This window comes from Callorhinchus milii, unplaced genomic scaffold (assembly GCF_018977255.1).
Source record: "Callorhinchus milii isolate IMCB2004 unplaced genomic scaffold, IMCB_Cmil_1.0 Scaffold2, whole genome shotgun sequence".
NCBI lineage: Eukaryota > Metazoa > Chordata > Chondrichthyes > Chimaeriformes > Callorhinchidae > Callorhinchus > Callorhinchus milii.
Genome location: NW_024704743.1, coordinates 52,491,101 through 52,515,514, shown reverse-complemented (window position 1 = coordinate 52,515,514; position 24,414 = coordinate 52,491,101). Strand labels below are relative to the sequence as shown.

The 24,414-nt window shown below is 40.3% G+C and overlaps 1 protein-coding gene across 1 annotated transcript; it reads left to right on the top strand.

The window, feature by feature from the left end:
* The first annotated feature begins 2,701 nt into the window (after positions 1-2,701).
* Positions 2,702-21,769, top strand: LOC103184831 (1-aminocyclopropane-1-carboxylate synthase-like protein 1). Its single transcript, XM_042331861.1, has 14 exons — positions 2,702-2,883; positions 4,227-4,286; positions 4,591-4,664; positions 6,445-6,514; positions 7,440-7,506; positions 7,596-7,693; positions 7,788-7,865; positions 13,734-13,834; positions 15,629-15,712; positions 15,942-15,987; positions 16,700-16,841; positions 17,350-17,492; positions 18,513-18,666; positions 21,035-21,769. Exons 1-14 carry the CDS (start codon positions 2,764-2,766, stop codon positions 21,202-21,204), a joined length of 1,407 nt encoding a protein of 468 aa, XP_042187795.1. The 5' UTR covers positions 2,702-2,763; the 3' UTR covers positions 21,205-21,769.
* The last annotated feature ends 2,645 nt before the right edge of the window (positions 21,770-24,414 follow it).

Here is a 24,414-nt window from a genome sequence, read left to right as displayed (position 1 = left end):
ACTGTTTACTTGAGGCACTGCTGAGCTTTGGAAGTGGAGGAAAGCCAAAATCTATTCTTAGTGTGGCTTAGAATATTCTTTCACTGAAGAATTGTGTGCATGTGTATAGCAGGACATTAGGGAATATTCCTGTTAAATTGAATCTGAATCTGCATTTTCGACTACAATTTAAATTTCTAAGCATCAATACCTTGTTACGACGAAAATTTTCTATAGCCCTAAGCATATTAAAACTGTCTAATGTGTGCAGATAAAATAATAAATTGAACATTAGTATGATGAGTTTGTATTGTTTATAGCTCAAATTAGAAATAGCAACAAGGCTGACTTATACATGATACATTTGTTACATTTTATTGTTATGAAATATTGTCTTTAAAATAATAATAAATTAGTCACTTCAATCCACGACTGTTTGTGGGATACTGCTGTGCATAATTGGTTGCCGTGTTTTGCCCACAAAATATAGTCAATTGACGTCACGGTATATTCTATGAAGCACTTTGAGATATTTCAAAGATGTGATCAGATGCTATATCACATGCAAGGATTATTATTATAGATGATTCATTTTTAAATTATCTGAGTAATGTAATTTAACTGGATCTCATGTTTTCCAGCATGCATGCTGCTGTACATTTAAATTATCTGCAGTTAGATGTTGGACTAACAACAATAATTTACACTTAAATAGTGGATTACTGTCCATGCATGATTACTGTCTGAAAGCACTTCCCAAGACGATAAATTCAGAGTGATGGCAGGGAGGGAAGGAGGGGAGAGCTTACATTGATCAAAAGGAAAGGCTTTCAAGAGGGTTTGAAGGCAGAGTGCAGGTGCAAACCATTATTGGCGAGGGTTCTGTATTTTATAACATTATAAATTGGGTCAGCCTGACTGAGTTGGTAGCACTCTCCACTCTTGAGTCTGAGTAAGGAGGTTGTGCATTCAAGACCCATGACAGGACTTTATACTCTTCTAATCTAGGCTGACACTTCAATGCACTGTTGGGGGAGTACTGCATTGTTGGAAGTGCCAACCTTCAGATAAGACATTCAACCGTTTTGGACATAAGCCACTTCAAAAAATAAATTCTGTTCCAATATGTTAAACGCGTTTCCACTTTTTAATAAGGATAAATATCAATTCTATTGTTTTCTTGATCTCTGTGCTTAAACAAGAAAACGTCAGATTAATTTAAATTCAAATATATTCAATATTTAAATATTGTCATTTTGCTCATTGAAACTCCAAATGGACAAAAAACAAACACTGCAAACCACACAATCTGATTTTTTTTTGGAGTGAGGCTAAACATTAAAACAGACTACCAGAAATCCCTTTAGTACTCTTTCCCACAACTATTTGAGAGGTGGATAGATTAGTCACTCATTCTTGGAGTGAGGGGACGATGTTGGAAAGTAAACTTGGTCAAAGTCTGGATGAAAAGTTAAGAGAGAGTTACAGGTTGACAAAAGTGATGAGATTTCACAAAGTTCTCTGTGAGTTGGAGAGAACAACCAGGAAGGTTGTGATTGGTGCCTATGGATTAGTGAGGAGTCCGTTGTTGTGAGCTGAGCAGGAGAACAACAGCAAATTGCGCCTTTCACATCGGGAGGGTGTCCCAATGAACTAAAGAGAAACTGTTACAGGAGATGTAGTGAAAATGTTAGGACAGGTAAAAGTGAAACCAGCAAACCTGATTGGAGGGGTTCATGGAGAGGAAGGAGTGAAGCTGGGAAGCAATGACTTGTTCCAGGACCTTGGAAAGGAAAGGGAGGTTGGAGATGAGAGTAGGGATGAGTCCAGGGAGTTTATTTTAAGGATAGGAGTGATGATGGCTGTTTTTAAAGTGGTGGGAACGGTGTCATTGGACAGGGAGAGGTTTACAATGTCTGTGAGTAGGGAGGCAAGGAGATGGAGCTGGGAGGTAAGGAGATGGGAAGGTATGGGATCGAGGGAGCAGGTGGTCGGTTTCATGTGGGCTATAATGGTGGTGAGAGAGTGGGAGACAGGTTTGAAGGTGTAGAGGGATGAATGGGTAAGAGCTGGGGTGAGATGGGGTGGGGTTAGTAGTCGGAAGGGCAGAGACAGCTGAGCGAATCCCCCCGACTTTGCTTTCGAGGAAGTCCAGCATCTTCTTGCAATCGGCCTTGGAGAGGATGGGGGAGGCGTGAGAGGGTGGGTGGAGGAGACGGTTGGCGATGGGAGAAAAGGAGCCCGGGGTTGTCCTCGGCCTCCCAGGTTGCGGGAGGAAGTCCAGAGGGGGAGGGGTTAAGATGACGTGAAAACCCCTCCAGATAAGACTGGTCATTCATGCCGTGGCAGTTTGTGGGAGGCTGCGGCTTCCACACCCGCCTCACAAGAAAACACGACAAAACGCTTTGCACCACCAATGTGACGGAGGCACTACTTTTTTTTATTACACTGCCAATATAATAACTGCACATTAATGCAGGGGCCATAGATACATAGATACAAGAACAAAATGCAGAACCAAATTAATGTCCCCCCCTCCCCCTCATTCCTGCCTCCCCTCCCCTCCCCCCCCCGGGGGGGCGTGTCCTCTGGTTTCCAAACAGGAAGGACCGAGGCGGAGCCAGTGACAGATGTCAATCTCAGTGACAGACCAATCACGGAGCGGGATCTTTCCTCCCGCCTTCCTCCACGTGACGACGGACCGGAAGTACGTCACGGAGCGGGGGTTGGCCGTCGTCGCGAGTCAGCGATTTTAATCGGTTTTCGGTTCTTCCGCCTGTGACCATGTCGGCCGAGAGGTTGGTGTCCGCCCGCGGGGCCCGCATCGCCGCCAACCAGGGCCTCCTGGCCAGGGGCTTCGCCATGTACACCAGGGACCCGTATGAGGAGCTCAGCAACCCGCAGGTCAGAGACAGACTGCGGGGGGGGAGGGGGAGACTGGGGGAGAGACTGGGGGGGAGGGGGAGACTGGGGGGGGAGGGGGAGAGATTGGGGGGGGAGGGGGAGATGGGGGGGGAGGGGGAGAGATTGGGGGGGGGGGAGATGGGGGGGGAGGGGGAGAGATTGGGGGGAGGGGGAGATGGGGGAGGGGGAGAGATTGGGGGGGAGAGATTGGGGGGGAGGGGGAGAGAGATTGGGGGGGGAGGGGAGAGAGATGGTGGGGGAGGGGGAGAGATGGTGGGGGAGGGGGAGAGATGGTGGGGGAGGGGGAGAGATGGGGGGGGGAGAGATTGGGGGGGGGAGGGGGAGAGAGATGGGGGGGAGGGGAGAGATGGTGGGGGAGGGGGGAGAGATGGGGGGGGAGGGAGAGATTGGGGGGGGGGGAGAGATTGGGGGGGGAGGGGGGAGAGATTGGGGGGGGGAGGGGGGGAGAGAGATTGGGGGGGAGGGGAGAGATTGGGGGGAGGGGGAGAGATTGGGGGGAGGGAGGGGGGAGAGATTGGGGGGGGGAGGGGGAGAGATTGGGGGAGGGGGAGGGGAGGGGAGAGATGGGGGGGAGGGAGGGAGAGATGGGGGGGGAGGGGGGAGGGAGAGAGATGGGGGGGAGGGGGGAGAGAGATGGGGGGAGGGGGGAGAGAGATGGGGGGGAGAGGGGGAGAGAGATGGGGGGGAGGGGGGAGAGATGGGGGAGGGGGGAGAGATGGGGGGGAGGGGGAGAGATGGGGGGAGGGGAGAGATGGGGGGGGGGAGGGGAGAGAGATGGGGGGGGAGGGGAGAGAGATGGGGGGGAGGGAGAGAGATGGGGGGAGGGGGAGGGGAGAGAGATGGTGGGCCGGGGGAGGGAGGAGAGAGAGATTGGGGGGGGAGGGAGGAGAGAGATGGGGGGGAGGGGAGGAGAGATGGGGGGGGAGAGAGGGGGGGAGGGGAGAGAGATGGGGGGGAGGGGGAGAGAGATGGGGAGGGGGAGAGAGATGGGGGGGAGGGGGAGAGAGATGGTAGCGGGAGAGATGGGGGGGGGGAGAGATGGGGGGGGAGGGGGAGAGATGGGGGGGGGGGAGGGGGAGAGATGGGGGGGAGGGGAGAGATTGGGGGCGGGGGGGAGGGAGAGAGAGAGATTGGGGGCGGGAGGTGGGGGGGAGACCGGGGGCAGATAAATAGGATTGAAAGGAGATGTTTTTAAAAGAGTGAGCCTGGACATGATGTGCCAAATGGCCACCTTGTAAGTTTCTGATTTTTGAATGGGATTGCAGGGTACAGTTGGATTTGCAAGTAAGATTCTAATAAATAATTCTTCTGGTATCCTCCAGGGCGTTTTGAATTTGGGAACCAGCGAGAACAAACTGTGTTTTGATTTGATAGAAAAACGGGTGAGTATATAAAAAGGCCATAAAAAATCCTACAATATTTTTGAGATAATGAGGGGTGTGAGGTCTGATTCTTAAAAGATCACTGACTTCCAGCTTTGGATTTTGTTGCATTAACACATGAATTCAATGGCTTTTCTTAAGAGAAGATGTGATATAATACATCATTTTTAAAAATTGAAATTAGCCAATTTTCTCAGTGACAATTTTGTAATGCAATAGATGCTTTTGTTTAAAAAAACACTTAATTTTGCAACATTTTTCTGATGCTTGTTTGTGAACACGATGGTCTTTGTTTATTTTAAAGCTCACCAGACCTTCTTGTAAGAAGTGCATTGCTCCTCATTTGTTACAGTATTCCAATGTTCAAGGCACTGAGAGGTAAGGAGAGCAATTGGCATGTGTTAGCACAAGATTGTTCTGTGTTTTAAAGAAAAATATTTTCTTTACCCTTATTTACTTTGAAACTGGATTAGCTCTTAGAGATCTATTTATATTTTTATAGGACCTAACAAATGTAAGTTGTACAAAGAAACACAAAGCGCCAGAAAACCTTCATATATATAGATAATTCAGAATTGTGCTCTAGATTGATATAATCCACTTTCCAATGATTCTTGTTCCATGGACTGTTTGTGCCCTCCTTTAATCATGGCTGGATAGCCAACAAAGAAATGATAAATTGGGAAATCATGGGGTAAATATTAGTGACAGATCAATGCTCTGGTGTACACTGGAGACCAGTGGTTAGAGCACTCACCTCGAAAGCGAGATACCTGGGTTCGTTTCCCGGCAGGGCGAAACCATAGAAAGTTTTGTTACTCCACACGCCTGATAATAATCCCTCAAGAAAATAAATAATAATTTGGTCACTCAATCCACGACTGTTTGTGGGACACTACTGTGCGCAATTAGTTGCCGTGTTTTGCCCACAAATATACAGTCAATTCACTTCACAGTATATTCTGTGAAGTGATTTGAGACGTCTAGAAGACGTGAACAGCGTTATATCAAATGCAAGGATTAGGATTATTACACTGCTTTGTCACTGAACATCCGAGTAGAATCACATTCAAGGCTGGTACATCTTTGCCAAGGTCCTATACATGAAGACCTGTCTTAAACCTTTAACATAGCATAAATGTAATGGGAAATCCCATTAGTGGCCGATGTTGGCAAACGCGATGTGTCTAATGTTCACTGGTTATTTTGCCCATATAGAGCATTTTGATTCGAATTTAAGATTTACAACTGATGTGAGAAAGAGCGCCTTGGTTTAATATTGGCTATCGTAGATTATAACTGGATAGGAATTGCTTTCTGTTCAAATAAGTTGAAAATCATTAGTAGTTTCTCTTCAGTAGTCCTTGTTCCCTGTTCTAATTTTCGTTTCCTATTGTCCTAGTTCCTTAAAAAAAGGAACAGTCATTCCATGACTGTTGTGGGACATTGCTGGGCACATTTGGCTGCTGTATTTCACCCACAAAATATACAATCAATTCACTTTACAGTATATTGTGTGAAGTGCTTTGAGATGTCTCAACAACATAAGGCTATATTCAAATGCAAGGATTATTATTAACTTCACTTGGCAGATTTAGAAAATTCTTCCAATCTTAAATGAAATAAGCAAATACAGTGATAGCTATTTGCTGTGTCTACTAAATTGAGACATTCATAACATACCAGTGGTAAAAAGCATAACATCTGGATTTATGTTGAGTTTTCATACACGTTTTGTGCCCGTGGGGCAATAATTATCCAAATGTTATGTCTGTTAAGTGTGGAAACACATAAAATAAATTAAGCAAGCTATTTCAGTTTATTAAATTGTACAATTGTCCTCAAATAGGAACTCAGTTTTGCTCAAGTGGGTGGTTCTGTTAAGGGTTGTGAGCCATGAAGAATCGAAGACATTATGTTTGACATTGACTAAACGTAACTATCTGAGACTTGAGCACTTCTTATCTTCAAGATGTGTACACTAGCAACATTTCAGTGTATGTTTCTTTAAAATGATTTTTGTTAGCATATTAAGTATAACATTGGGTTTTTAGAGGTTTTCAGGTAACTTTTTTTTCCCCACACTTAGCTTGACTTAATGTATGTTTAATGCAAGTTGACAAGGTGCTTTTTGTTTTCTACATTAACTGCGTTTTAGTTTCAGAGAAGAAATTGCCAAGTTTCTCACTGAATATGCCAGAGCTCCAAAGGCATTGAATCCAGAGCATGTAAGGAGCTTGAATTTGCTTTTTGTATTTAATTACCCTTTCAGGGTGTACTTTTTTTGGAATGAATAACTACTTTGGCCTAAATGTTTACTTGATGCCGATTAAAGTGACAAAAATCATTGAAGTAAAAGGGAAGCAGGTTGGAGACATAGACTTAGTTTTTTTTCCTCCACTCTTTTAGTGTTCAACATATTGTGGTATAAAGTGGTAGCTAAGAGATTTGTGTTGATGATCTGAAATACAATACAATTTACAGCTTATTTTTCCAACCAGTTTTTTTAAATGCAGGTGAATTCCTTCGATACAAATTGAAGGAACAAGGCTAAGCAAAGACTTATTTCTCGCAAGTTGCTTTTAACTCGTAGAAATATGGTCTATTCTGCTTTTATCTTTGTAGCTCAGAAGCTGGTGTCTTGTTTTTCAGTGTCCTGTTTGTATGAGTAGAATAGACCATAGAACTGTTCAGAACAATTAAGTAGTAGTGAAAGGCAATGGTATTGTTGCAGATGGTTATAAGTGATCATAAAAGTGACGCCAACTAATGAGGATCATTACTTAATTAATTTAGGTGTTGGAGATCATTTGGTTGGCTTGGGGCGATTTATTGGAATTTATATGTAAAGAGGCCTGTGGTCATGAATTTAAGGCTCAGGAGCACTTGCCTCTTGAATTTCCCATCATTGTGGGAGCTTTGTTATATCTCCTGGGTCACTAGATAGAGCACTGAGCAGAAGCTAGTTGTTCCATTCCAGAACAGGCACTAGAGTATTGGTACTGATCGTGCCAAACGTTTCCTCAGAGAGTTTTAGCCTTTGAAGCTAGGTGTTCAGTGGTGACTGAGGGTGGGGGTTGTGAAAGGGGATTAAAAAAAAATGAACAAACTTTTCACTGATGGTATTGACTTCAAACATTTTGCCTTTTCTAGATTGTAGTCATGAATGGATGTTGTTCCATCTTTGCTGCACTTTCTACTGTTTTATTTGATCCTGGAGGTAAATGTAATGATTATTTTTAATTTGCTTCACTTATTTTAATTTTTGACTCCCAATAATGCCAGATGTTTTCCCTTTCCTTTAAAAAGATGGTTACCTTATTCCAACTCCATATTTTGGTGGTGTGAATCCTGACATGTGGCTATACGGGGAAGTTCGGCCTGTACACGTACCCTTGGATAGTAAGGTATGTAAATAGAAATGTTCAATACTATATCTCTGAATCAACTGTTTGGATATGTGGCATTTTTTTCTTAACCAATTCAATTTTGAATTTCTAGGTGTCAGAAGCTGAAAGTTGTCCCTTTCAGTTAACAGTGAAAAAACTGGAAGCTGCATTGCAGAATGCCATGGAGCAGGTATGCTTTGCAATGCTTAAACTCACTTGTGTTTTTATGCCAGTGATGCTTCATGGTTACAGTTGCATAATGAAGTAAAGCAGTATGATCTTAAGAAGATGGATTATACAGTTCAATCAATTGCCATACAAGCATTGTTGGTATCAGCACAATTGCCATTGAAACAGGGCTGAGAGTTTGAGCTGTGATATTACCATTGTATGTATTAAAATTGCAACAACCCCTATTCTGTTCATCTTCCGTCTAAGTGGATCTCATACAAAGACTAATTTTTAAGCTTTTGCAGGCAGATTGCATTCTCTAAAGTAATTAAAATTTACGCATGCTACTTATAAGCCCGTGAAAAGCAATTGTGCTATTAATTGCATGTTGGTCCATCTGAAATGTGACAAAACCAACTCTCCATAAACTTGTACACCCTTACGTTTATAAAGTATGTGAGGAAGTTGACATTTTAAATACTTTTTATAAGTTATTTTTAATATTTTAACAATCAACAGGAAACTTACTTGATTTGCTAGGTCATGAAGAGCTAACCCCAACATTATTTTAAAACAAACTAGGGAATAAAAACGCCCTATTCCACCCTCCCATTTAAATGATTTTTTTATTCTCCCCTCCTTAGATCTCCTACAGCATTCCCCTGGCTACAGAGACTAAACAGACTTGTTTATTTTATACACATCTGTTTATTTTATTCTATAAATAGCATGTTAGCTACTTGGGCTTATATATCCTTAATTCAGCTGCTGCGTTTCGCCCACAAAGTGCACAGTCAATCCACTTTACAGTATATTCTGTGAAGTGCTTTGAGATGTCTCGAAGACATGATTATTATTGTTTCCAGTGGGGAAAAAAAATTCATTACTTTTAGGAGACACTCAAAGTACAAAATTTCATTCAGCTGTTTATTAGCTGTGCACCAACTATCGCTTAACTGCATCTTACATTTGGTTCTATTAATTCTTGTGATTAAATAGACTACATCCAATCCAACTGGCTAAACTGGTAGAAAAAATAAAGTACCTGTCATGCTTTTGCTATGTGAACTAGGTGCAGTGTTCAGCCCTGTTTTAGATGTATGCAATTGTTGCTTTTATGAGTTGTTGACTACAAATCTTCCAAAAAAGAAAGGGAGAGTGAGAACATGACTTTTGAAGTAAATTTCTGCAGTGATGGTACAAATTTCACAGAACAGAACTCATTTATATTTAAAGCTGGTGGTAAGAATCCATTTGATGAGAGTTATTGTAGGAATACGCACTAGCATTTTGGATTAAAAGAAGTGATTTTGATAAGCAATATGCATACAGTAGAATGCTGATGTCAGTTTATGCCGTTTTGTAATTGTGCATACATTTTTGGTTTTTCATTTTGGTGAATGACTTTAAATCATTTTTAACTTTTATTTTTATGCTAGGTTTTTCTTTGATTGGAAGTATTCTTCTGCAAACCAGGAAATTTTTGTTTTTTATGTTTTTCTTGCGAAGCATTTCTGAAAGATTGTTTGTAGAATTAAATTGTTTCTGAGCATCTTGGTTACAAAAATGGATCCAGATTTTTCCAACCTGCTGAAAGAAACTGAGTAACTTTTTTTTAACAATTCCATGTCCTTGAAGTACAAGTTTGTTTAAATCAAAAGCAACTTGTTTAATCAGTATATTAAGAACTATACAATGTGAGGTTTGAATGTCCAAGTTACTGTACTGATATAACTGCCTTCTGTTTGTATAGTTAATATTAGAAAAAACTGCCTTTGATCAAATGGGGTTTCATTTTATATCATCCTGACAAAAAAAGTGCTATATAAATGTTTTTGTATTATAATTTCTGGAATTTGGGGGATTTAAAATAGTCAGCATTCAAATAGTTACCTTCAGATAACTTGAAGCATATCCTATCAACCCATGTTGCAAAATGTTCTACATTCCTGCAGGCAGTAGGCAATCTAACAAGTACCTGTTAAGAAATACCACAAACTCTCTTTGATCAAATCAGATTTCATTTCACATCATCCCAACAATAAAGGCACTGGATAAATGTAAATTTTATTCTATTGTAATTTGTTGCATTATTTGGGATTTGACAAATACCAAAAATATATTCTCTAAGAACAAGTTTGTGGTGGAATAGGTACTGCCCCACGTCGCCTGTCTGGTCCCCTTATGGGCATCGGTGAGATGTGATGGGATCCCCCTTAGGTTACATACTGGATTGTGACCAGTGTCTGTATAAAACTGTACCCGAAAAGGGATTTAAAATGTCAATAGGGGTGATGGAGACAGGTGACTTTTACATAAACCGTTCCATTTTATTTATTATTATTATTTTATTGAACAGGGTTTAGTTTAGTTTAATACGACTGCAGCAATTGACTACTTTAACAGTATATGTTTACCCTCTTGAAAATAAAGGATTAAAACACTTTTTCAGTAGAAAGAAAGGACTTAAATTGTTGCTTTTGATTTAAGTTTCAAGCACCTGTACCAAGCCTGTTTGCTTTAAAAGTAAACATTTTAATTGTGGAACCTTATTGCAATAATTTTCTTCAGCAAGTATGACCTAGGTGAACCTGTTAAGTATCCGCCTTAGATAAAAGAATACACATTTTGAGTGGGGAGTGGGGGAAGATTCCTCCTTTTTTAAAAAAAACCACACACACAATCTATCTGAATCGTGTTGGGTTTCTGCAGATGTGATGAATAGATCGTTGTGCTGATGTTTGACAATTGTTTAAAAAAGTGCAACAATGTTACAATGACTTAATTTTTAATACTCAAGTGTTATTGCAGCATTTTTTAAGAGTAAAAAAAACAGAGCATAGTTGAAATTTGTTTTTTTCCCCTAAATATTTCTGTAATGCATGAACATTCTATTTTTCACTCTAACTATATTGGATAATTAGTAATGTTACATTTGCAAAATGATTATAGAGATTATTTTTAAAGTGTTAAGTTACATTATTTGAAATTTGTCCTTTTTAATGGTGGGAGTTTTATTTCACTGGGGATTGAAATATAAAATGTGATCATTTCTCTGATGGCTCAGTGGCTAATGACACTGCTTAATGCAGCACTAAGCTATACAAACCAGAAAGTCACGTGTTTGATTTCTGATTTGTGCTGAGTTTCCTGATCTCAGCCGGGGCAGCAGTTGGGAAGCTACTATTGACCTCAAAACCCTGGGTAAGGGCGGGGAGAAAAAAATATCAGCCTGGGTTCCCTCTCCTGATTGTTATCCAGTAACCCCTGCTGGAAGGTGTGGTTGTTGTATGAAGACAGGATCGGGCTCGTCTGTGATAACCTCCACAGTTGAATGGCCCACCAATGCTCACTGTACTATCTAGGCTCACACTTGAAGGGTGGCTGTTTGGGTGAGGTACTGGAGGAGGTACTTCCAGTACCCATCAAATAGTATACCAGTGACGAGTCAGTGCCTTCAGGAGAGGAGGAGAGCAGAAAGGGGGGAAACTAACTCAACCAAATACTTTTGTTTTCCAGATAATGACTCGTTTCGAAATTTTGCAACTGGCAAACTATCATTAGAGTTGTATTATAGTTTGAACTATCTTGGGTATCTGCGGCCAAATATAAGCTGTGTTTCCGGTTTCATAAATGATAAACTGTTGATAAGTAGTAACATTTGAGATTAAATGTTGCTGTGTATATTGTGCTCGAGCAAAGGTTCTCAAACTTTGTCATAGTGAGCCTCCCTAAGCTAAGAAAAAAATTGTGCATTCCCATAGTTTACTAAGGCAACACAAAGAACTGAAAATCCTATACTGTACTTTGAAAGAATACGAATGATATTGTAGAAAGGCTTTGATCAATATAGTTATAATAAGAGTGCGTCTTAAATGTACTAATTTTTTTCATAAAGCACCTTTTGTGTTATTTCACATTTTTGTTCAAAACGAATAACACTTACAGTAACTAAAACTGCACACGCATTTTAGAAATATTAACACCAAATAATTATAGATTATGTCAGTACAATATTCCATCAGTCCTAACTTATCAGTGGGAGGCGTGAACTTATTTCCTCTCTGTGCAAAGTTGTGGAATTTGGGATTGCTGCATGGAGAGGGAAGCATTGTCACGGTGTTTGGTTGTCGCGGGAGCGACTTTGCTAGAACGTGGGGCCAGTCCTGCAAAACCTAGGACTATTGGGAGGTGTGCAACTGGCACCTCCCCTGACGCACATCCGCTCCTTCCCTGGGAGGCACACCCCATAGTTTGAGAACCTCTGAGCTAGAGTAATGGATTGAGGCGTGGTAAGAAAATGATCTGTACCTTTCATATGCTAGATGCTTTTGTAATCTACTACAAAATATTAATTTTGAGTTAGTTAAATGACTAGAAATATTTTATTTTCTCTCTTAATACCCACCTCTTCGTTGTGTGACCATAATCTGCTGTGCTTCTTATGCCCTACAATGTATCCTTACAATGTCAATGTTTCTAATTGGATGGGCAACAGATGAATTTTAATTGATCCAAATCCTTTAGTCATCTCAAATAACGTTGTTTATTATCATTTTCTGCTTTCGCTTGGTGTTCTTGACCTCTTGGGAGGAGAGGAGAGAAGTTTGGTGCTTTCTTCAAATAAAACTCACTGTAACTAGATATTTCCATGTCTTGGTAGAGACACGATAGACCCACATTCGATCTCTGACCAAGATTGCATTCCTCCAACTCCGCTACATTGCCTGCCTCCAAACCTACCTCACCCCAAATGTTGCTGAAACCCTCATCCACAGCTTTGTCGTTTTAAACCTTAACTTCTCAAACACATGCCTTGCTGGTCTCCCTAGTTCCACCATTCACAAGCTTCAGCACGTTAAAACAATGCTGCCCACATCCTCACCCATACCAAACTCCCATGTCTACCACTCACATTCTTGCCAGGCTTCCCTGGCTCCCAATGGATGCATTTCAAAATCCTCACCCTTACCTAACAAATTCCTTCATGCCCTAGAATCTCCCTGTCTTTCTAACTTGCGCATTCCTGGCTCTCCTCTGTCTGTCCCCTTTGCTGCCACAAGCCTTGCTGCACAGCCCATGGCATCTTGATGGCCACTATGTCCCTATTCATAGTGACATAGTGGCCATCAAGGCCTTCAGCCACTATGTCATTATTCTCGAACTTCCTGCCTCAATCCCTCCTCCTTGTCACCTCTATCTTTAAATCCCTCCTAACTCTTCTGTGGTCACCTCCCCCTTCTCAATTGCTTGATGTGTAACCCCGCCATTGTAAAGGCTCTGAGATACTAATCTAAGTGAAGGCTACTATATAAATGCAAGTTACTGTTAGATGCATGTTGAAACTCCTGTTTAGTTTGTATTCCTCCTAGAATTTTTGAACAAGGTGGATCATTTAAGAAATTGGAAACACATTGAATGTTTATTCAGATTGGCATGTTCATACAAACTAGGCTATAATTGTATTGGAAATAATTTTTCTGCTTATACAGTGATTTTGGTAGCTCTAATTATATAAGCAGTGCCTCAGCTAGTTAGTTTATTTTTTAGGTCAGGTTGTGTTGCTGGGCTGGGGGGAGGTAGTATTTCAGATTGAACAATCTACAAGTGACATTTTAAACAAGGAGGAGATAGACTTAAACTACTGGAGGCTAAGATGTCTGAGTAATTGAATCATTTTTTTAAAAAAGTGCTGGAGATATTTTTCTAACTAGCTGGGGCAGGCACTCTGTATTTTTTCTGAAATAGCTTAATTGTGACAGGATTACAGATGTTCATGGTAGAATTTGATGGTGATTGTTTGCTAATAAGGGGTGGCGACAAAGAAGACTCGCTGCCCCTTTCTCACATCCTCGGCGTCTTCGACTATCAGTTTTTCTTTTTTCAGGGCATCAGAGTCAGAGCTTTAATCCTGATCAACCCTCACAATCCGTTAGGGGACATTTACCCTGCACACTTACTGAAAGAGTGTCTAGACTTTGCGCACAGGTTTGAGTCCCGACACTGTTTGGGCTGCAATGTTTTCATATTGAAAATTTCAATACGAAATTAACTTTGGTAATCACCCTGCAGTCCTGATCAAACTATATTTGCATGTGAAATTGTAGGTGATTTAGGTCTCCAAATTTACGTTTAAATTTCAATAAGAGTGGTCTCTATTAGGAATATATTCTAGAGAATTTTAAGATGTCTTATATTTTGGCTTGAAACGTTCAGCTTGCCTTGGTGGTACAGTGTGTTGTGTTCCAGCATACTGTGTCACGGTGGGTTGCAGATTCACCCCAGTGATTTTCTGTACAGAGGCTGTTCGCTTGACTGTTGGGTGTTTCCCTACATGTAGAGAAAATCAGAGAATAAGTCGACTTGCACAATTTTCAGCAGTTGGCTCAGGAGCAGTGCAGATGGGCCTGGGAGCAGGTTACTGTCTGATCTGTGTCAGGTGTTGGGATATGCAATGGGAAAATAAAACAGTGTGTAAAACAATAGGTGGTACAATTTAAGGAATAATGTGGAACATAATTTTACACTGCACAGGATATGTGGGGGTGATTAGTATGTGTTTAATGGAAGACCAGATCTATAAATTTGGCTACTTCATGGACAAAAACGTCTAATTTAATTACAAATCAAATTTCTGCAGGATCAGGACTGCAGTAAAGTAGAAGTGCAGTACAATAGAGGTGTTTAAACAGGGTGATTACCAAAGCCTTTAGAGCATACCCAGACTTATTAACAATCAGCAGGGCAAAACAGCATATGTATTTAAAGGCATTTTGCTGTGTCCTCCGTCTGTTCTCATACCTCCTGGTGGCTGGCTCAGCATGGCATTGGTGGAAGCCTGAGTGCAGGTTCCCCAGCCAGCCTTCTGGCTGCAGTTGGTGCATGGCCTGAAAATAACCAGGAGAGAAAATGGGACACGAATAGAGGGTGATTACCCTTAAGAAGAAAATAAAATACTAGGTGCACTAGTATTTTAATATATATATTTTATTCTTGATGAGTATTTTCAGCTTGTTTAGGGCAGGTTAGAAAGAAACGCTGGGATTTTTCTAAAAGTCATATTAAGAAGTAAGGGAAAATAGAATTATGGACATCTTTGTTTTTTAATTTAGTATTGTGCTGGTGAACTCATTGAAGGAACAGTTTGAAGTGTGAGGGAGAACTAAATTAACATTAGTACAGAGCTAGTCATTATTTAGAGAAGTTTCCAGAATCATTTGATGAGAACTGTACATGTTAATTTGACTCCCTTACAAAGATTGACTCTTGTCATTTCTGTTCCCTTGGTGATGTCATCACTCCCATCTTAGAAAGACTAACCTCCAGGACCAAGTGAAGTAGGCTAACGGAAATATATTAGCTGTCTGCCTGTCATTATTTTGCTTTGATGCATAAACTATTTTTAAAGAATGATGCTTGGAAAAAGTGGGTAACTAAACTGTGACTGTGTGCAAGAGTTGTTCAGTGTGTGTATAAGGATCTTAGTCGTTTATAATGCCATGATCTTGCGTTACGTATGTGTGTGTTTGTGTGTGAGTCTGTATGTGTGTGCATGTGCATGGATGTGTGAGAGAGCCCAAGAAGACCTTTAATGGATTAAAATTGGTAAGTCAATTGGGTGTTTATTGAGGATGCTGGAGTACAGAGGCATTTTAGGGTGTCAGTTTTAGGGTAAGCAATGCAGTTGCACACTTTTGCAATGTAGTTAACTTTGAAAATAGTTAGGTATTGTGTCACTTTTGAAATTCCTCTAATTTTTCTATTTTTTTGCTCATTTTGTAGACATAAATTGCACGTCATAGTGGATGAGATTTACATGTTGTCGGTATATGATGACAGCACCTTCACCAGTGTTCTCAGTTTGAAGTAAGTATGGAAAGTATTAAAATGTGTAGTAGTGTTTTTTCGCTGATTTGGATGGTATTTGAAGTCTACAATTTTACAAGTCCTATAATAATAATCTATAACTGTCCAATGAAGGATAAACTGTCAATCCAGTTTTTATTAAATTCCTAACATATAATCCTTATTACAATGATGTCTTGAAAAATGTCTTCTTATATACATGAACATATTAATTTCTGTTTAATTCCAGTCCACCAGACCCAGAAAAAATTCACTTTATGTGGGGATTTAGTAAGGTATGTTGGAGTTCTTTTTCACCAAGGGTTAATATAGGGAGTGATCAATTATTTGCCCTATGGATAAGGAAACAGGGTGCATAATTGGAGTACAAATATATATTTGTTTTATTTATACTGAATATATATTTATATTTTGTGGAGTGCCGTAGCATAGTGGTTAGCACGCTCATATTGCAAGGAAGAGGACCAGGGTTCGATTCCCGGACAGGGCAAAATCTTATGCAAGTTTCCTTACTGTTTACCGAGCAGTAAGTAGGAAGCGATTGTTATTCGGTTGGTGGATTGCTTTCCGGATGTAATAATCCCCTCCATCTCTTTTTTCTTTCTAATTCCCCCCCCACAAAAAAAGAATTTGGTCACTCAATCCATGACTGTTTGTGGGATATTGCTGTGGCAATCGGCTGCTGTGTTTCGACCACAAAATATAGCGTCAATTCACTTCACAATATATTCTGTGAAACGCTTTAAGACATCTCGAATACATGATCAGGTGCTATATTAAATGCACTTATATAAATTTGCCACAGTGGCCAATTGGTTGATTGGTCTTTTAAATGAAGACCAATGGTAAGTGGGATAATGTAGTTGTGAATTCCACACAATAAAACTATCCAAATGTTGAAGCTAATAATGTTTCATGTGTAAGTTTATGGGTAACAGTTTTAAATCTGAACTTTATTTAAACTTTTTTTGTCCTCCCTTTGTAAAGGATTTTGTCATGTGTGGGATGAGAGTTGCAGCTTTGCATACAAGGAATGAAGAGGTCCGCCTGGCACTTAACCAATTGGCCAGTTTTCACAGCTGCCCTGGACCAGTTCAATACATTCTGAGCCAGCTAATTGCTGATCGAGGTCAGTTTAGAAAATTACCTTGGAATCATAGAATTTTGCAGCACAGAAGGAGGCCATTCGATCCATCATGCTTTGTCAACTCTTTGAAAGAGCTATCAACTAGTACCACGCCCCTGCTCTTACCCCCATAGCCCATTTTTTCCTTTTTAAGTACCTATCTAACTCCCTTTTGAAAGCTATTATCAAATCTGCTTCCATCACCCTTTCAGGCAGTGCATTCCAGACTCTAACAACTCTCTGGGTTTAAAAAAAAACTCCTGGTCTCCCCTCTGGTTCATTTGCCAATTATCTTAAATCTGTGTCATCTGGTTACCAACCCACCTGCTAGAGGAAACAGCTTCTCCTTTTCTACTCTTAATCAAGACCTTTCATAATTTTGAACACCTATTAAATCTCCCCTCAACTTCTCTGTGCTCTAAGGAAAATAATCCCTTCAATGGATTTTTTTGGTGGGAGGGGGTAGTTTGAATATATGCGTGTGTATGTAATTCTTTATTCTTGTATACAGAGTGGATAAACAAAACATTTTTACCAACAAACCGAAGGCGACTGAGAGAAGCTTGTCACATTCTTGTTGACGGTCTGACTTCACTTGGAATTCCAGTTCTTCGGAGCTCGGCAGGGTTATTTGTTTGGGCTGATTTTAGAAAAGTACGTATCCACAAAAAATTAGCTTATGCCTACTAACCAAATTGTGGCTAAAAGTTTATAAGAAATTTTAGCTGAATGCTTGTTTTGTTTGCCTGTGGAACCCAACAATACCTTGCATTTATATATTGCCCTTCGTGTGGGGTTGAACTTAAGTGGCAGAGCTTGACACCAAGCTGGGAGAGGGGTAAGTGACTAGGCATGTTTGAAGAGGAAGGTGAAGTGAGTAATGTCTATTGGGTCTGTTTTTCTCCTGAACAAAAGATAATGCATTTGTTCCCAACTATACTTTTGTGCCCTAACTATAATTTTATTGGGAAAAGGCTATATTGGCGAGCTACGAATGACTGCTTTGATTCACTTAAAATCTAAGAAACAATACAGTGTACATTTATATAACACTTCATGTTGGGAAGGTGACCCAAAGACACATTCGGATTGCTGGATGGGCACCCAACTGGGGGTGGGAACAGTGTTACAATATGGTTGTGTAAGATTCTGTTGAATTTTTGAAAACTTTGAATGGAATGATAGATAGTAATCTAGATATCAGTCATTCCAGTAATTCTGTAATTCAGAGCTTGCTTTATGAAACATGTCGCCTGCAGTGTCAGTAGTACAGTAATTAAAGGAATACTGTAAGGAAGTTATGTTAGTGACATTTGCCCTGATATCTGACTGTTTGACTGTTAGGTCTAAAGGCAACAATGTCTCCTGGTTCATTGTTTGATCTCTTGGTGATTCTTTTGGTATCTGGTGATTGTGAGCAATGTACTATTGAGCTGCTTGAAGCAGTGTCACATCATGACTGGCACACTGAAATTGTACTGTCCGCATGCCATTTATCGGATCCAGCTCTCCCATCTCATCCTCAAAATTAAGTGTTGTTGCCCACACGAGCCATATTGATGGGGAATTCAGAATATCTATGAATGCATAACCATTGTTTGTGTTATTTGTACTATTGGAAAGTCAACTTTTTCAGTATTCAGGAAGCCCTGATTTTTGTTGAACTCTTTCCAGTTCCTGGTTACTCAAACCTTTGAAGCTGAAATGGAACTCTGGTGGAAATTCATTGCCGAAAAGCTCTACATCAGCCCTGGTGGAGCTTTTTACTGTTGTGAGCCTGGGTGGTTCAGACTGGTGTTTTCAGATTCTGCTGACAAGATACATTTGGGTATGTAACGCTCAAAAATACATTGCCACCTTTTAGAATTACTATTTAAAGAAAATTAAAATGCTTTTTTTTAAATTATAAGGGATAATTAGAGATTCAATATTTTGAAAGCTAATTTACTGGGCTGGGTCCTAGGGCCCAGATTTACTACGTAATTAGTTTTTTTTTCTGGTCAGCTGGGTGTCTTGATGCATGTGGAAAACCCAACACCATGCTTAAGAGTTTCCAAACCAGACTAAGTTGTGTGTATTCCACCTGCATATGGAAATTCCAGTGTCTGGAATCCCACATGTACTCTTTAGAATTAGAGTAAGCAGGATGCAGAGTATTAGGTGCTGGCTGTCAAAGCCAAGACTTGGGGATCCCAAAGTGTGGGCTAGGGTACTACTATTTAATCAGCTAAAACTGCATAGTTTGCCATTGAAGGCACTGTCTGGCAAGCTTGCTCCTGCCTGTCCAGCTAGGACCTCCCTGTCCATTAGGGCTTTGGCTTGCAGGGTTAATAGTTTCTGAGTGGGAAGAATCCCTGCCCCTCTAGGTCCTGCCGATGGGCCAGACTGGCTGGGCTGTCAGAGTATTGCATAGCCATCTGGCTCAGAAACCAGACAGCCAAGTCTACCACGATGGTTTGATTCTGACATTCCATTGCCAAGTAACTCCAAAGTGACTCTTTACAGGAAGAAGCCCTTCATAGAATTTTACTGTGAACATAGTAACTGTAGGCAGATGTTACAGCCAATTGTGCACAACATTGAAGTGTACAAGCAGCTGTGAAGTGAATGACCAATTTTATCTAGAGGGTTCTTGGCCAGAACATCAGGAGAAACTCACTTTACTTTTTGAGTAGTATCATGGGATCTTTAAGACGTCTGATTCTAAGGATTGATATCTTTTGACGAGGCAGTGCTCCCCTAGCATTGAAGTCTTAAATTGAGTTGAAAAGTCCCTACATAGGGCTTCAACCTTCTGACTCAGAGGTGATAGTGTAACCAATTAGGCCATGCTAATGTATTTTTGAGAAAAATTAGTCTCATAATATTTCTGAGCCCTATTTTTCTATAGTAGTTAACATTCTTATTTCTGGGTCAGGAAGTTATGGAGCTAATGTGTTGTCCCATCCTTTGGATAAGATGTTCGACTGAGTTCCCACCTGCCTGTTCTTTGCTCGTTAAAGATCCCATCGCCATACAGATGAAGATGAAGTATCTTTCTCTGTTTGTTCCTACATGTATTTTAGCAGTAATTCATTGGAACTAATTTGAAATATTTCTACAAATTCTACAATGTTGACTACAAGCTGATTGTGGGACTTGAGTAGATTTCAGTAATTTTGAACACAGCTTTATATATCAGTTAGATAAACAATATTAGAAGTATAATAATCCTTCCGTTTAATATAGCACCTTATCACATCTTCGACATTTCAAAGCACTTCACAGAATATACTGTAAAGTGAATTGACTGCATATTTTGTGGGTGAAACACAGCAGCCAATTGCAGACAGCAGTGTCCCACAATCAGTCGTGGAATGAAGTTTCCAGACCAACAAATGGGTTCCTACTTACTGCTAGGTAAACAGAGGCGTGGAAACTTGCCCACCGTTTCGTCCTGTCGGGAATCGAACACAGTTCTCTCGCTTGTCAGGCGAATGCTCTAACCTCTGAGCTACAGGCCTCCACAATAATGCAAGATAATCTTAGTTTATACTGGAGCCCAGATTTAGTATAGTATTCTTTAACACTGGAAACATTGATTTCTACAGCAACTGAGTGGCTCTTCAGAATGGAAAGGGGTTGCTGGATCTCTCTTCCTTTCAGGAGATGGAACATGGGAGGTCCATGTGAACTGCTAGCATTCCCGCAGCAATATAACATTGCCTTTCAAAAATACTGTTAAGGATTTTTGTACTGGTTTTGTTCGGACATAAGCAGACATAATAGGGAGGTGTTGTTTGTGTTCCACTGGTGATTCAAAACCCAACCGTGGGCTGTCATTTGGGACCGATTTAGTATTCATTCACCTGAGGTAATGGCTTGGGAGCAACATTTGAGGAGGAAGTCAGCCCAGATTCCTGTTCTTGATCATTACTGACCCCTGCTGGAAAGTATGTGTGAAGTTAAAAGACTGGATTAAGGTCAGATGTAATTTTCCCTTTCCTCCCCTCATTAAATAGTCCGTTAGCAGAATGTCTATGCACCTTTACCCTAATTGGAAGGAAAAAGGAGCAAATACCTTGGCAGAAGGGAATGGAGAAAATTGGTGAGAGGGAGGAGGGTGAGGAAATGAGAAGCATATTTCGTTCTTGCCACAGCATCTTAAAATGTAACCTGAATTAAATTGTTTATAAATTGTACCTTTCCCACCACAGGGATACAGAGACTGGCGATGATCTTACAAGCTTACGTATCAGAAGCTACTCCTTTGGACGATCAAGGCAAAGTTACCCTAGCTTTGGACTCTGTCAGTACAGATTCAGACAGTGATTCTTCAGATGAAAGAACAAACTCGCTTGAAGAAATATCAGAAGAGTCACAATGACTAAGATTATTGTTTGCTAATGACAGCTTTTACAAACATTGGACTATCTTGAAAATATTTGTCAAACATTAATCCATTAATTGTATATTAATGGGATATTCAGCTTAGCATTGAAGCAAATGCCTATGCTTTCTGGATATAATGGAAAAAGCTTTCTGTGAAAGCATTCTTTTTTCCTTCCTGAACAGTCATTGAATATCGTTTGTTTAGGGTATATGCAAGTAAGATAAAACAAGTATTTAGTTCTTGAATGCTAGAATCACGTCTGCATGGATGTTTTTACAAACCAAGCAATATTTTTTTACTTTTGTTTGAAGTAACTACACTGTTTCTAGTAGAATGACTGAGTTGGGAACATTTGAGATTTTTGGAATGGAATTACTTTGGGGTAAAAATTTTAAATTTTAATTGTCTTAAATGAAATGACTTGTAAAATTCACATGATTGGATGACAGCCAGTTTACCTATGTATAATGTGCAGAATGAAATCATTTGTAGTTTAAATGCTTGCAAGAATTGATTAAAATCACTTTATAAAAGTACATTAAAGTGACAATGATGAACATCCATTTGTACTCTGAATTCCAAATATGAAATCATTCCTGTTGTGTAAAGGTATAGTGGACAGCGATAAATGCTGTAAATTTAGGAATGAAAACAATTGGTGGTAATACCATATCAGTACTTCACTGAGGGAAAGCTGAGCAGGTGAGAAACTGGATGTAGGATATAATAGTGGTTGAAAATATGAGGGAAGACGATAGAGCTGGATTAGTGAGATTTAAATCAGCAATGCCAGGACAGATATAATGTAGAAAAAAAAGCTAAAGCACATATTCAAAAAGAACATTGAATATAAAAGCGTTAGAGAGGAAAGAGACTTCTGCAACATGAGTATAGAGGGTGGTAAGAACATGTAAGGAAACCACCATTTGATGTTCATATCATCTTCAATAAGACAGTTTAGTTACCATCATTTACAAACTGAAGAAGAGTAATATAATCCTTACATTTGAAATAGGTAGTGTCCTGTAGTGAATTGGTTATAGCAATTGCCTCGCAAGTGAGAGGACCCGGGTTCGATTCCCAAGATATGCTAGATGGAAAAAAAGGCCAATGTCTGTCTAGTTCTCCTTCCACCAGTTGCATGCACATAAGTCCTGAACTACCTATTGATATCCCCTAATGTTATTTCACAAAAGAAAATACAACAATAACTTGCATTTATATTTTGCCCTTCACACTAGAGGGTGTCTCAGAGTGCTCAAATCTTCAAAAGATAGAGTTTGGTAGAGGAGATGATATGGACTGCAGAGTTCTGGATAGTTTGGGGAGCGTGAGAAGAACCCATTGGAAAAGATTAAGGGAAGCCTTTGGAATACCTAAGAGCAAAACTTAGAATCATAGAATTATACAGCATAGAAGGAAGGAGACTATTTGGCCCATCGTGTCTGTGCCGGCTCTTTGAAAAGTGCAATCCAATTCAATCCCACTCTCCCCATGGCTCTGCAAACTTGTCCTTCCCAAATAATTGTCTACTCTCTTAAAAGTAGTTATCAAATCAGCTTCCACCACCCTTCCAGGCAACATATTCCAGATCTGAACAATTCGCTGTGTGACAAAAATTCTCACCTCCCGTTTCTTTTAACATCTATTCTAAATCTGTGTCCTCGGGTTACCGACCCACCCGCCAGTGGAAATAATTTCTCCTTGTTTGACCTATTGAATCCCCTCATAATTTTGAAAACTTCTATTAAGTCTCTTAATCTTCTCTGCTCCAAGGAGAATAGTCCTAGCTTCCTGCCGAAATGCATCACTTTGCATTTCTCCATGTTAAACCCATTTTACCAGTCTATGTCCATTTGCAGTCTGCTACTATCCTCCTCACTGTTCACTACTTTTCCTAACTTAGTCCTACTTTTCTGCAAACTTGGAAATTGTACTCACTATACCCAAGTCCAGGTCATTTGTATAAATTAAAAACAGCAGTGTTCCCAATACCGACCCCTGGAGGACACCACTGCACACTTCCCTCCAGTCTAGAAAACAACTACTTACCACCACTCTCTGCTTTCTGTCTCCCAGCCATTTCTGTATCCATGCTGCCACTGTCCCTTTAATACCGTGGGATTGAAAGATTGTGGCCAGAGCCTCCAATATTTCCACCTTTATTTCCCTCAGTAACCTAGGATGTAACCCGTCCGGACCAGGTGACTTATCTACTTTAAGAAAGAAGAACTGGAGGTGAAGCAGGGAGGGGGGACGATGGAGAAGTATTGAAGGCAACAGAGAGAAGTAGGCTGTGTTTGCTGAGTGGAGGGAGCAGCCATGGCAGGAGGTTGCAGAAGGTTTTAGTGACAGAGAGGATGGGGGGAAATGGGAGTTATTGTTGCTGCAAAATCGACTCCTTTATTAACTAATATCAAACTACCGTAGACAGCAAAGAAATCAAGATGACCTAACAGTGAGTTTTATTGTTACAGGTGGAATCCTGTAGCATAGTGGTTAGAGCACTCGCCTCGCAAACGAGAGGACCTGGGTTAGTTTCCCAGTGAAACCTTAGGCAACTTTCCTTACTCCGCACACCTTTGTTTACCTAGCAATAAGTAGGAACCCAGTTGTTAGTTGATTGGTGGATTGCTCATTCTGGGTGTAATAATCCCCCACCCCCCAAAAAAATGTGGTCATTCAATCCATGACATCTTGTGGGACATTGCTGTGTGCAATTGGCTGCTGCGTTCCACCCACAAAAATATACAATCAATTTACTTTACTGTATATTCTGTGAAGCGCTTTAGATGTCTCAACAACGTGATACGGCACCATATCAAATATAAGGATTATTATCTTATAATTATTATATTACTAATTATGTTTGCCACTAGGTGGTGTGGGTGTACCTTCTGCAACATTTACCAGCACACTGGCCTCCTCTTGTGGTAACAATCTGGTACAGCAAATAATGGCTAAATAAATGGCTGAAACAGTAACTGAGCTGTGTTAACAAACTATAAATGGACAACCACACAACAATAATAATCCTTGTGTTTAATATAGCCTCATCAAGTCATTGAGATGTTTTAATGTGCTTTACAGGACATTCTGTGAAACGCTGTGATGTCTAGAAGATGTGATAAGGAGCTATATCAAATGGAAGCATTATTTTTTATTATACTGGAAAGTGGTCTGACTATAATTTGTGACCCCAGA

What these genes read in the sequence shown, in the direction of transcription:
- LOC103184831 (XM_042331861.1), top strand. Translation starts at nt 2,764, where the DNA reads ATGTCGGCCGAGAGGTTGGTGTCCGCCCGCGGGGCCCGCATCGCCGCC. An exon ending in CCAGCTAATTGCTGATCGAG is followed by an intron (nt 16,842 to 17,349) that starts GTCAGTTTAGAA and finishes TCTTGTATACAG; the next exon opens with AGTGGATAAACAAAACATTT. An exon ending in TGCTGACAAGATACATTTGG is followed by an intron (nt 18,667 to 21,034) that starts GTATGTAACGCT and finishes TTCCCACCACAG; the next exon opens with GGATACAGAGACTGGCGATG.